This window comes from Anguilla anguilla, chromosome 16, assembly GCF_013347855.1.
Source record: "Anguilla anguilla isolate fAngAng1 chromosome 16, fAngAng1.pri, whole genome shotgun sequence".
Taxonomy (NCBI): Eukaryota; Metazoa; Chordata; class Actinopteri; order Anguilliformes; family Anguillidae; genus Anguilla; species Anguilla anguilla.
In genome coordinates this window covers 4,022,514-4,035,990 of record NC_049216.1, presented here as the reverse complement: position 1 = coordinate 4,035,990, position 13,477 = coordinate 4,022,514, and the positions used below count along the sequence as shown (strand labels likewise).

Genomic DNA, 13,477 nt, shown 5'->3' with positions numbered 1-13,477 from the left:
GCCGCAGAAGGTAATGCTGTTTGGTGAACAAAATGGAGGGGACAGCTCAATGTGATCGAAAAACAGCCACAACTACCGCACATTTGAACAATGCAAGGCAGAAAAGTGCCAGATGACGGTCAACGAGACTTCCAAAAAGAAAAGGACTTTACACAACCCAAAAGAACAAGAGCGGTGAAGGTTAAACTTTCCGTTTCCCAATTTACTCCTCTCGTTCTCCACTCCATGCCACCAACTCGCCCCACCCCACCCCAGGACCACCACCTCTGGATGCTTCATGCGTCCAGTCCTGAACCAATCAGAGGGACCAATAACTGACCTGACCGTGTCTCCTGGCCACGTCCCGTCTCTATAAACCCACACCCTGAGCCAACCAAAGGAGGACGGGGGGAGGTGTCTGGATCCCAGAGCCAGCCCTAGGGTTCTGGAGGCCTTGAACCAGAATATTATCATGGCCCCAGAGTGCTCCAACATAAAGAAAAATGACTGGAATTGTGTGGCCTAGGGATGGTTGTGACCCTAAACATCTCCACAGAGTCTTTATGCCAGCGGCCAGCACTGCTGATTCCCTCCCAAGGTTTCTTCCTCACACGCAACCCTGGGAGTTCTGCCTCTGGCTTTCTTTGTGTGGACTTCAGCCGTGGGTAAACTGAGAAGCGCTGTTGTTATAAATTCTTAGTGAAATGCGCTACATAAATGAAATGCTGTTGATCGAAATTGGTGGCGAGGACGAAAGTCTCTTGTTCTTTGCTGGTTGCGCAAGCCTTTCCTTCCTGGAGGTCTACGCGAGAACGATGTCTCGGCGTAATTAAGGAAGTCCGCGTTGCGGTCCCCCGGCCCGTCGACCGCGGCGGCTTTGACGGACGCACCTGAACGGAGAGCCCGCTGTCGGAGCTGAGGGCCTTGGCCTCGGCCTCAGCGAACGCGTCCTCCAGCCTCTTCTCCATCCTCTGCACGAAGCTGCAGGTTTTAACGTTGTCCCCCGGGGACACAAACCTGAGGACTGAGCACAACACCCCCACCCCATCCCGCCCCCAAGAACCAGGTTAGACTAAACACAGCTGCTACGCTACAGTACACTGCCTCACAGCTGCCCCAATCCCTCATTCAAAGACCACGACAGTGTTTGTTCTTAAACCATTTTAGTGTACTATGAGGCGAGTCCTGGAATGGGTACGTAGTGCACTAGGCTATGCTAATATGTGTATTTGACGAGTCCCCAAAAGGCACTAAATTTCTAAAATGGTTCTCAATATTTAAATAATTTTAGAACCAGTGCACTACGTAATACTTTGTTTCAAGGGTTTCCAAACTGTCCCATTTAAAACCCCCTGAAAGGGAAATCTGTGTGAGAACGACCACTTCCAAAGAAACGTTTAGCGACTGACAAACACCGACCGACAGGCTGCAGCACGTTAGCATTAACGTTAGCATTAACACACACCGGCTAAAGCCCGGTTAAAGCTAAAGCTGGAAATTTAATGAGGGTGGGAGAAAAACCACTTACATGCGTAAATAATGATGATTCACAATTTAACAACAAAAGCTTCATTACTTTTTGACGGTGTAGTTCATGATATGTTAACATTACATAAATATACTCGTATTGTTGTGCCAGCATCCCCCCCCCCCCCCCAAAAAAAAAAAAACACACCTGTGTGGCCAGTAAACTATACAGAGTAAAACATCTCAACTTCTTGTCTACTCACAAGTCAATTGGGAAATTTATAACCTCTTCTTTAAAAACTTTGTCGATAACTGTAGAGAGGCACATAAACAAGCCTTTCCCCGTATTGGAATGCCTTTGAAGATGCTTATTCTTTTGGTTCAAGTTAAGCAACTTATCTCTCACATATCAGAACTCCCTTTGAGAAGTTTCGGTAATGCACGTTTATTTCTTTTCCGTCCGTGATAGATGTATGCGTGGGCTGGTTGCCATTTTCCCTTATTTATTTTGTTTGGCACTGGCAATATATTGAGGCTTAAATAAGCCATTTGCAAACATTTGATCTGTTCAGACAGCTGGTGGATGCTGGGTAGCGAGGAGCCAATACAGTCTGGTAGAAACACAATGGCTTCCTATGGGAGGATGTTTGTACAGGAGGACTTGCTTGTGGTAGGAGAGAGCGGTGGTATAAGGGAGAGCATAACTGCAATAACTGTAAACGTGTGTATCTCTAAAATGTGTTTGCGCATTATGGAAATATATCAAACATGGATTTATCAGAATATGAATACACAATGAAAGCAAATGCCATTAATAATACTGAAGATGTGTAAAAGACTGTTTATTTCCCCCCGAGAGTCTCAAATACGAATACGTCTTATAAGAAATATGGAAAAAGAAGCAAAATATTCAGGGAAGGGAAGGGAAAATATTTTTCAACCCCCGGATCGTCTTTTGTAGACCCCAGCTTTAGAACCTCTGTTTTGGATTCCATTCGTCACACATTTTATCCCTCCTTCTTAACTTAACTCCACTTCCAGGTGACACAGCTGGCTAGCTCCCCATTAACATTACATGACATTGCAGGCATTTGGCAGACGCTCTTATCCAGAGCGACGTACAACAAAAGTGTATAACCATAACCAGGAACAAGTATGTCGAAAACCCTAGAGAGAAGTACCGTTCCAAGTGCAGGGAACAACCGCATAGTGCAACTTGGACTGGTTGACACTAACACAAACGAGAACAGCAGTCTATGCTAAAATACAAGCAGTAGTTAAGACACGTGCATTAACTCCTAACCAGTCACATAACAAGTCACCTACCCATTAAAAAAAAAAAAACGTTTTTAAAAAATTCATTGTTCAAACCGCGCCAAAAAAAAAGAAGAAAAAGATTTGAACAGTAATGCATGAGAAATTTTTAGCGTGGACGTCCCTGCTGAGCCAAGTTTACTCGCACAACGCACGCTCGACTTCTTATTGGTATTTTAAACGCGGTCGTAATTCTTCTTCTTACTGCTCTAATCTGTCACCGGGAAATTAGTCAATAAACAAGAAGCATCAACTTAAAGAGAGATTCTAATTGCGTACTAAATCACGCAATAGATTACGCCCTCTCCTGGACTCGCACAAATGAGGTCCAAGCCCAGAAAAGCAACACAACAGACCGGCACAGTCGCTAGAACTGAGGGACTTTCAGTGCACACATTGGAAACTTAATTACATTATATTTCCGAACCTGTCAGCCCGGAATGATAAATTGTAAATGTTTAAACAGACATTGTGACTGCAAATCAGAAAATCTTTACATCAGACTGTGGTTGCTGTGGAAACGCATTCAAAAAAAAATCCTTTACTGGACTCTCCGGGCTGTAATGTATTTTCTATTAATATTCCATTTGTTACGCGGCGTCGGCCATTATACTGAATTCAATTCCAATAACCTTTTAATTACATCACTACGGCCAGACATCAACCTGTCAAAGCAAAGGGCAGGTAGCTTTCTCACACATACTGCACCCCCCCCCCCCCCAAAAAAACAAAAAACAACGAAACTAATAAAAGAGGAAAATTTAAGGACATTGGACTTGCAAAGGTCAGTGTTCCGACAAAATCATCACTTTGGCAGCTAGCTGTATTAACCCTTTAAGGTGTAAGATTGCAAATACGTTATTATAATGTACTTAACATTCTAATGCAGATGTAACAACTGAAAGCAACGGAGTTCTAGAACACTGGCTAAGAATTTTGAAGAAACATTCCAAAAACCCTACTCTTCAAAGGGTTTTTTTGTCTTTTTTTTTTTACAACCCTGCTCTTTGTCCTTTGCATTGCCAGGTTGGCATATGGCGGAGGTGGCGGCACACAGGGGGCAGGGGGGGCCTCACCGGTTTTGAGCTGCAGGGAGGCGGCAGGGCTGGACACCCAGGGGGCCACGGCCACGGAGACGGACTGAACCGTCGGCGCGAACTGTCGGATGTCGGCCGAGAGATTGTCCACGCCGTAGGCTCCGAGGGCCTCCACTACCGCAGAGGGCACGTAAACGGCACTGCTGCTCACCACGTAGTAGCCCACGGTCACGTTGGAGTCGCTGGTCAGGCTCTGCACCTGGAAGGGAAGGTGAGGGGAGGAGAGGGCAGGGGGGTTACGATGGCGGGGGCGGCATAGCTCAGGAGGTAAGACCGATTGTCTGGCAGTCGGAGGGTTGCCGGTTCAAACCCCGCCCTGGGCGTGTCGAAGTGTCCTTGAGCAAGACACCTAACCCCTAACTGCTCTGGCGAATGAGAGGCATCAATTGTAAAGCGCTTTGGATAAAAGCGCTATATAAATGCAGTCCATTTACCATTTACCATGGCGGTAAGACCAGCGCGGCGGCGTTTCACGAGGTCACGCTCACAACGATGAAAAGCAGCCGACAGACAATCAATATCAATCTCATTTGCAAAAATAAATAAATAAATAATAATAATAATGAAACTCATTCTGCAGCAATTTGTCATATTATGGTAGCATTCCCATCCATTAAAATCCAAAACGATATCCGTAAAAAATAAACAAAACACCCTCCTATACCAGTCAGTTAGAATGCATTAGTACATATTGTTCCTTCACGCGGCTGGATTTTTTGGCGCTTAACAGCCAGCAGCACAACCAAAGCCGACACCCTCAGCCCAGATTTCGCGCAGCTGCTTGTTGCGCATAACCCAGCCGAGATGACAGGGCTCTTTTCTGCTCCTGTCAAAACGTTCTGCTCTCCCGGACGCTCGCGCCGCGTCGTCCGCGAGATGTTCTCGGCGGGTTTGCCTCGGGGGCAGAACTCGCGCGCTGCCACTGACTGCCTAACAGGTCGCCGAGTCCCGGTCGCTCAGCGTGGAATCAGCGCCTTTGTACCCGGTCAGCTGTCAGCAGCTGGGGTCCGTTTTTCTCAAGATGCTTTCTTATCCGCGCCGCCGAAACGGGATAACAGTGTCAAATCTTATACAGAGGCTTTGTGGAAAATAAACTCTATCTGCGGATAACAGCCAGGGGATTATTTATTTTTTAAAGAACTGAATAGAAGTGGATTTAGAAAGCACGCAGAGAGCTAAATCTACTAAGAGAGACATACGCTCACATTCATGCCCAAACGATTTCGTATTCTACTCGCCTGTCCTCGAGCTGTTCTGTACCGTTTCGTGTGTAGCAGAGACGCGAGCCAGCGCGTGAACATCCGCTACAGACTGTGAGATAATCCCTGATGAGGCAATTAGTGTGATTAGTTCTGCTAGCAGGAGACCTTTAACCCCCCGCCGTTCTCCTCGCGGTCAAAAATGACCCTGTTCTGAGTTTAACAAGCAGTGACAACCCCCAAAATGTAATTTTTTTTTCAGAATGAAATTTAATTACTTTTCCAGGAGTTACCCTACCGTTAGAAAAAGTTAAGAATTGCCCCTTTTTATATTGTTATTAAAAGTGGTGCACTGTCAGGGTTTAAAAATTGTCTTATGAGTCTCTTTTTAACCATGCAGTTATGAAATCAGAAATCATAATCAAAGTTAAGTGCCACATCTGTTGAACGAAGTGAAAAAAGAGACTGGCTCAGGAGGCCACATACCTATTACAGCAAAAAATCAATTTTGATGTGTGTTTTGTAGCAAAAACGAGTGGTGCATACTGAAGAAATTGTCTCACTGGTCTGTGAAGTTGGAAAACGATTATTCGCCGATTTACTGATAAGTGACAGGTTGTTTCAACATGAAAAATACCGATTTAGGGTTTACGATTCAATGAAGAGGCTGTATCTCAAGGGGTCATTGTTGGCCCAGTGGACACCGGGCGCATGCATAATATGAAGACAAGATGAGGGTTGACTCTAATCTTACCTCTCTGTCTCGCAGCTAGAGCCGCGTGTCCGAATCCCTTAGGTGCGCTCCTGCTCTCTCCCTGTCTGATGTGCTACTCCCACGCGCACATTAATCTCTTCGCCGGGGTCACTCAGGGCTGTTACACAAACATTGTTTACCACGCCTGGACTAGCTGTAAGAGCTTTTCCATTTTTATTATATATATACGGCACCCGCAAAAGATGGATTCGGGACCCGGTATTACGCACTTCAGAACAAGCGCAGACCGGAATAGTAACGACACTGAGGTGCCAAAACCACTTCGGCAGCAAACAAGATGCCGTAAATTACAGCTCGGCTACGAAGAGCGTCAAATAATGCCCTTTGAACAAGTCCGCATTTGACAAAAATGAAACCCTCAAAGGCTTGAGGCCAAATGCAGTTCGTTTAATTTGTAATGCTCACATCGTGGCACTCACGAGCGGTATTTAAGGTAGCGATTTCCCGAAGGTTGACAAATTAGTCGGTGCGGTTGTAAAAGATTTTCAAGTGTTGTCCAAGATGTGCTACACAGCGCTTCTGAGGAGTGCAATGAGAGCAAGGCAGACTTGATTGTAAAACCATTCAAAGTGAGTCGGGGCAGTTGGTATTCCACTGGAACGTACCGTTCCCAGTACTTCCTTTTCCACTCCAGATTTGAGGACTTGGAAATGGACGTCATACAGAATAGTACGACCAGAGCTGTTGCACAACAAGGGCTCAAGGGCACCACTCAAGTTATTTTGTGGAACATGGCAAGCCTGGTTGAAAAAATCCACTGGTCTGTGAACAAGCAGATCACAATACATCAAGCATGCAATAAGGGCCAACGACTGAAAAATGAACATAAAACACTGGTTCAGCACACACACAGCAGGCGATGCAGTCATATTTATGAATACCCATCGTACCAAAACATGCAGAGAAGTTGCTGAGACATTGACGGCACGTCCTCCAAAAGAATATAATTTATTGTGTAAATAATTTATGTGTAAACCGTTCCGCCTCTGTTTGTGGTTCTGCACACTAAAATGCTGCATTGTGGGAACGCTGGTGTCAGTCATCGGCTGTGCTGCGCTTAAACAGGGCCGATAATAAAGGTTACGGCGGGATGCGATGACTGCCTGACTGATGAAGCCTCTCAACCTCTTACTGAGGGGTGACTGACTGACTGATGAAGCCTATCAACCTCTTACTGAGGGGTGACTGACTGATGAAGCCTATGAACCTCTTACTGAGGGGTGACTGACTGATGAAGCCTATGAACCTCTTACTGAGGGGTGACTGACTGATGAAGCCTATCAACCTCTTACTGAGGGGTGACTGACTGATGAAGCCTATCAACCTCTTACTGAGGGGTGACTGACTGATGAAGCCTATCAACCTCTTACTGAGGGGTGACTGACTGATGAAGCCTATCAACCTCTTACTGAGGGGTGACTGACTGATGAAGCCTATGAACCTCTTACTGAGGGGTGACTGACTGATGAAGCCTATCAACCTCTTACTGAGGGGTGACTGACTGACTGATGAAGCCTATCAACCTCTTACTGAGGGGTGACTGACTGATGAAGCCTATCAACCTCTTACTGAGGGGTGACTGACTGATGAAGCCTATGAACCTCTTACTGAGGGGTGACTGACTGATGAAGCCTATCAACCTCTTACTGAGGGGTGACTGCCTGACTGATGAAGCCTATCAACCTCTTACTGAGGGGTGACTGCCTGACTGATGAAGCCTCTATCAACCTCTTACTGAGGGGTGACTGACTGACTGATGAAGCCTATCAACCTCTTACTGAGGGGTGACTGACTGATGAAGCCTATCAACCTCTTACTGAGGGGTGACTGACTGATGAAGCCTATCAACCTCTTACTGAGGGGTGACTGCCTGACTGATGAAGCCTATCAACCTCTTACTGAGGGGTGACTGACTGACTGATGAAGCCTCTCAACCTCTTACTGAGGGGTGACTGACTGACTGATGAAGCCTCTCAACCTCTTACTGAGGGGTGACTGCCTGACTGATGAAGCCTATCAACCTCTTACTGAGGGGTGACTGACTGACTGATGAAGCCTCTATCAACCTCTTACTGAGGGGTGACTGACTTTCCCTCGATAAACCACTGTATCTAATCAGGGCTTATGCTCGCTTATCTCACCTGAAGCAATGGGACTGAACGGACAGAAAATCATCAGGTAAACCACAGGTAGGATGCACACTCAAAATACAATTGAAATACTTCTTTAAAAAAATAAAGCTTCAAAAGCAAACTCCATTCTGATATTACAAAATATATTATCTAGTTAAAAATAAGTTAAAAGGCCAATTAATGCACCTGGCATTTGGCACAAACCGACACAATGGCCTACATGAAGAATGGCGGCATTTCTGATGAAATCTTCTTCATTCTGTCTTTTATCTCAGCAAGAGGCCGGACCAGGAACTCAGCGTGATTCAGCAGCAGTGATTCACAAAGGGGTCCTGTTGCGAGAGGAGTCAACGGGGCTTTTATTGTGACGGCTATCGCCCCTTCCACATGAATGCGCCATTCAGAGATGGTGTTTCATTCGCTCTTGGGAGTGAAAATAGCACCCCTGAAAAATAATGCTACTAGAAAGGTTACTGCGTGTTAAAATGTAGCGTTCCAGCCTGCTCCTTCACGAAAAAAAAACCCCCACACTTTTAGACAAGCTACTGAAATGCTCAACCGTAATCGAAGGATTCCTGTATTTGATTTGATTTGATTTATTTGCACTCATCATATAAAAATAAAAAATAGAACAAATACCCTAACTTAAAACAATACAAATTGTTTCTCATTTTAACATCTCACTTTTTACAATAGTCCTCCTTGTAAAGTACTGAGTGCAAGGATTACCCATTAAGCCAGCAATAACTGGCTCATTTTCAATGGGGTCCTAGATTGGACAATTGTCATAACTTAATATACAACAAATATGTATATTTCCACTGAAAACTGCCTCTGTCCAACGAATAAAACACACCCCATTTTTCTGCGTGATCTACTGCCTTTCCACAGCCCAAACCTGAAATGGAGCACCCTCCATCTTGAATGCACAGGTCTTCAAACAGCAGCCGACGGCTTTACGGTCCGTTTGACCTTCAGATCAATAGGTCCAGCTTCGCGGAGTAAGAAACGAGACGGGGGGGGGCTCCCGCTTGCGCTGACCGCCGCGATCCTCGGCCGAGCCGCCGGCGGCTCTCAGCGCGTCGTCTCCGACGCCGAGATCGAGCCGCCTCTCGTTCCGTTCGGAAATCGCCCGCCCCCCTTCATGCGGCCCTCATTTTCGATTCAAAAGGCTCCAATTTTCATAAATCATCAGTCGAGTGGAACTGACCTTTCCCTCGAAACTACTACGCCAAAGGCGCGCCTTACAATCGGCAACGCCTGGGAAGGGCTGAGCAAAAGCAAGGAGCGCATTGCTATGGGGACAAAAAAAGCAAGGCTTAAATTTAAATAGGAATTCTGAAGGCTTTCAAACTAAAAGCATCCCAATGCATTTTTCTGTCTGCACACAATATCTGGCATTTGAAACAACAGCAGTTATAAGAATAAAACAACAGAATCGTCGCACCCAAAATGAGCTGTGGACACGGGAGGGTCGAGCGCAGTTTCCTCAGCTGGAGTTTGAACCTCGTGTTTAAATCTCTAGAAGACCACAGAACTGTATCACACCTGGAACGGCTAACCCCCCATTTCGCAGGTCGGGATAGCCACTCCAGCCGCAGCGCAGCTCTGCGGTCAGAGGGATCTGAACCCGAGGTTTAAACTCCAGCTGAGGACGGCGGCGGTGCCGCCACAGAGGGAGGGGCGGGAGCGGCTAAAAACGAATTTTTTTTTTTCCCCGCCCCGGTTACGCCCCCGCGGCGCAGCGCGGTCCGGGCAGCCGATGGGGAGCTCGCTGACCTTGGCGTGAACGTCGCTGTCGTTGAAGGCCCGCTGCAGCGCCCGCGTGAGGCCCCTCGGGAGGTTCAGTTTCAGCGCGTCTCCGTCGAGCCGGCTCCTCCTCGCAGGCACGGACAGAACTGCGGGAGGAGACAAGGCAGAGAGCGCCTGAGCGCACGCAGACAGCCGCCCCCCCCCCCCCCCCCCACCCCCGCCCGCACAACAGAAATCCTCCGGGTTCAATTCGGCTCGAAGGAGAATCAGATTAATTCTTTCGCGAGTAAAATGCACTCAAGAGCTGATTTAACACAGGATGCTCTACCGCGTGCCTTCGAGGCCTCAAATGCAGGACTGTGCACAGCGTGGTATTAATCACGTCTGCAGCAGACTAGTTTTAATGGCCGATGGCATTAACGCCCCGGACTCCGAAAGGTCGCCGTCTCCGTTCTTACCTGTTTTCACCCAGAGCTTCTCGGTGATGTTGCACTGCAGAGGGGCGCCCTCGGTGGCGGAGGCGGCGTGGAGGCCAGACGTGGGCGCAGTGACCCTGGGGCTCGGGGCGGAGGCGCTGGCGGCGGAGGTCGGCGGCCTCGCCGAAGTTCCGGGAGCGGCCGCGGTGGTCCTGCCTGCGGTCGCCGCCTCCGTCGCGGCCGCGGTCACCGTCGTCTGCGCGGCGGTGGTCGGCCGCGCGGTCGTGGTGGTGGCGGCGGCGGCGGTGGTGGTGGTGGTCCTGGCAGCCTCCGTCGTTGAAGCCACAGTCGACGTGGTTACCGTTGTGAGCTGAAGGGTGGCGTTTGTCAGAGTCTCCTGAGTGGTGCTTGTTACGGTCGTGGATACCACAGGTGCGGACGAGTTGTCGGCCTGTACGAGTACGGTAGCGTTTCCCACGCGGGTGGCGGGTAAACTAGTGGCATTCTTTGTGGAGTAAGCGCCTGCTTCTCTGGACGCCGACAGGAGAGAGGGTGGGTCTGTTGACGAGTCGTTTGTCATTATTTCCTCTGTGACAACAGAATCAAAACTGGTTGCAGTTGGAACAGACGACATCGAGGAAGCAGATGTTGATGTCACAACAGAAGGTATGGAGGTAGTGAGTGATGTCACATCAGAAGGTATGGAGGTTGTGAATGATGTCACAGCAGAAGCTATGGAGGTTGTGGATGATGTCACAGCAGAAGGTATGGAGGTTGTGAATGATGTCACAGCAGAAGCTATGGAGGTTGTGGATGATGTCACAGCAGAAGGTATGGAGGTCGTGAATGATGTCACAGCAGAAGGTATGGAGGTTGTGAATGATGTCAAAGCAGAAGGTACGGAGGTTGTGGATGATGTCACAGCAGAAGGTATGGAGGCAGCCATCACACGCAAAGGTGATATGGAAGCATATGATGTCACACCAGAGGGTGCTGGGGGGGAAGACATAGTTTGGGAAGACACAACGGGGTTGGATGTTGGCCAGCTGGTCTGCGTCTGGACGGACGATGAGGTAGACGGCAGGGTCAAAGCAAAATTGGGTTCTAGAGCAGGAGATGTGTGGGGAGGTGTTCCTAAGCCGAGATGCCCGAGCTGCTGATGCACAGAAGACAGAGATGTGTATGCGCCGGGCTCTGTTGCTCTGGAAACAGACACCGGCACTTGCGAAGGAGGGGTGACGCCAATGTCGCTGGCGACGGTGGAACGGTATGGGTTTGCGTCCGCAGGGAGGTGTCCGTTCTCATTCCCTGGTGTGGACCCTGCTCTTCTGTCCGGCGGACGCCGTGTGGCCGAATGGACATTGTCTTGTGCTTTGAGATCTGCTACTGAGGTTACGTCGGTTTCGCTACCGCCTCCCGTGCTCGTCTCAGAAGAGGCCAGCCCTGCCGCTGCTGACGGATAAACACTGTGAACATTAGGCAGAGAGGTCTCTCTCTCATCTGGGCGTGGCTGAAACACTGACTCCTCAACAGCGGGCCTGGGCTCCGTTGCTGGCATAGCTGTAACAACACTGCTCGGCATTCCTAAGACAGCTGCCTCTGTCGAAGCGGTGCCGGAATGTTCCGCCAACCCATACGCAGATTTAGCGTACGGTTCTTTCGATGCCACGCCTGGCGAACGTAACCCCGTTTGGGAAGAGGGAGTGTTTAATACAGAGGACACACGCACACCGCCGGCGGTAACCGACGATGCGACCGCAGGCGTCTCTTTAGCAGACGACGCTATCGCCGCGCCGAGAGGGTCAGCCGCCGAGCCAAGCGCCCGCGCCGCGTCCCCGGGGGAGACCGAGCGGACGATATTTCTCGGATGTCTCGACAGCCGCACGTCTTTCGCGCTCCCGGGCGGCGTCGCCGGTGATGTAATCGCCCGATTGGCGGCCGCGGTGTGATAACCCTCAGACGGGAAGACGGAAGCGAGGCGGGCGCGAACAGCGATAGACGGCGCCGCTTCCCGCCCACTCGCCCTACTGGCTGGCTGGCTTACTGTTACTGAGGCATACTCTCCACTCGAAACCCCCGTGTAACCACGGGACAGGGTGGCATTCAGCTCCTTTGGCCTGGCAGAGGAGCACCCGGAGGCCTCATCAGAGGCTTGTGTAATGAGGGCCGAGTCCCCGGTTGCTGCCTTATTTGCTGTTTGTAGTAATTTGGCAGACACGTTTGTTGGCAACCGTGTAGGTCGTATAGAACTGGCAAGCACAGCCAGTGCTTCCTGATATCCCAGAACGCGAGTGTGTGCAGCCTGAGTCAAAGAATCCCCTGATGTTGGGTTTATGAGTTGCGCTGATTTGGTGCTGTGCCGGACTATCCCTGGAACTGCTCTCGAACGCGCCTGACTGGCAGACACCAAAGGGGAGGAGGACGTATCGCTGCTCGCGGTCAGTTTAACGATCAAGGTCTCGCTGCCGGGGCTCTCAGGTACCGGCAGCGACTCAGCAGAAAGCCGCCTCGTCGACGCCGAATCTCTAGATAACGTGAAAAGGTACGCTGGGAAGGGAATCTGAGTAGTAGCAGGGGTAGCATAAGCAGTAGTATTAGCAGCAGTAGTAGCAGGAATAGTAGTAGTAGTATCAGCAGTGGTAGTAGCAGTAGTAGTATCAAGGGCTGTAGTAGTAGCAGCAGATGTAGTAGGATTAGCAGTAGCAGTATTAGCAATAGTAGTAGTAGTACCAGTAGAAGCAGGGGTGGCAGTATTAGCAATAGTAGTTGTAGTAGTAGTAGTATTAGCAGTAGTAGCAGGGGTAGTAGTAGTATTAGTAGCAGGGGTAGTAGTATTAGCAGCAGCAGTAGTAGCAGGGGTAGTAGTAGTAGTATTAGCAGCAGCAGTAGTAGCAGGGGTAGTAGTAGCAGGACTAGTAGTAGCAGTAGTAGCAGGGGTAGTAGTCATATTAGCAGTAGTAGTAGTAGTAGCAGGGGTAGTAGTAGTATTAGCAGCAGTAGCAGTAGTAGCAGCAGTAGTAGTAGCAGTAGTAGCAGCAGTAGTACCAGGGGTAGTAATAGTATTAGCAGCAGCAGTATCAGGGGTAGCAGTATTAGCAATAGTAGTAGTGGCAGTACTAGCAGTAGCAGTGGTAGTAGTAGCAGGTGTAGTCATAACATTAGCAGGCGCAGTATTAGCAGTGGAAGTAGAAGTGGCAGTAGTAATATCAATAGTAGTAGTAGCAGTACTTGTATTAGGGGTAGAAGTATTATCAATTGTAGTAGTAGTAGCAGGACTAGCAATAGCAGTAGTAGCAGGGGTAGTAGTAGTATTAGCAGTAATAGCAGTAGCACCAGTATTAGCAGG

General features: G+C 48.9%; 1 protein-coding gene across 5 annotated transcripts in view; it reads right to left on the bottom strand.

The window, feature by feature from the left end:
• Positions 1–13,477, bottom strand: part of LOC118215405 (UPF0606 protein KIAA1549L-like) — a 76,320-nt gene that overhangs the window by 33,929 nt on the left and 28,914 nt on the right. For 2 of the 5 annotated variants that reach the window (XM_035396162.1, XM_035396163.1), the window contains exons 1-4: positions 10,174–12,793; positions 9,743–9,861; positions 3,837–4,056; positions 870–1,003 (exon numbers count right to left, since the gene is read on the bottom strand). In XM_035396162.1, coding sequence (XP_035252053.1) covers positions 870–1,003; positions 3,837–4,056; positions 9,743–9,861; positions 10,174–11,713 — 2,013 coding nt within the window. In that variant the 5' untranslated portion in view covers positions 11,714–12,793. Of the gene's footprint in view, positions 1–869; positions 1,004–3,836; positions 4,057–9,742; positions 9,862–10,173; positions 12,796–13,477 lie in introns of those variants that run through there. The other 3 variants (XM_035396165.1, XM_035396166.1, XM_035396161.1) reach the window with 3 other exon arrangements.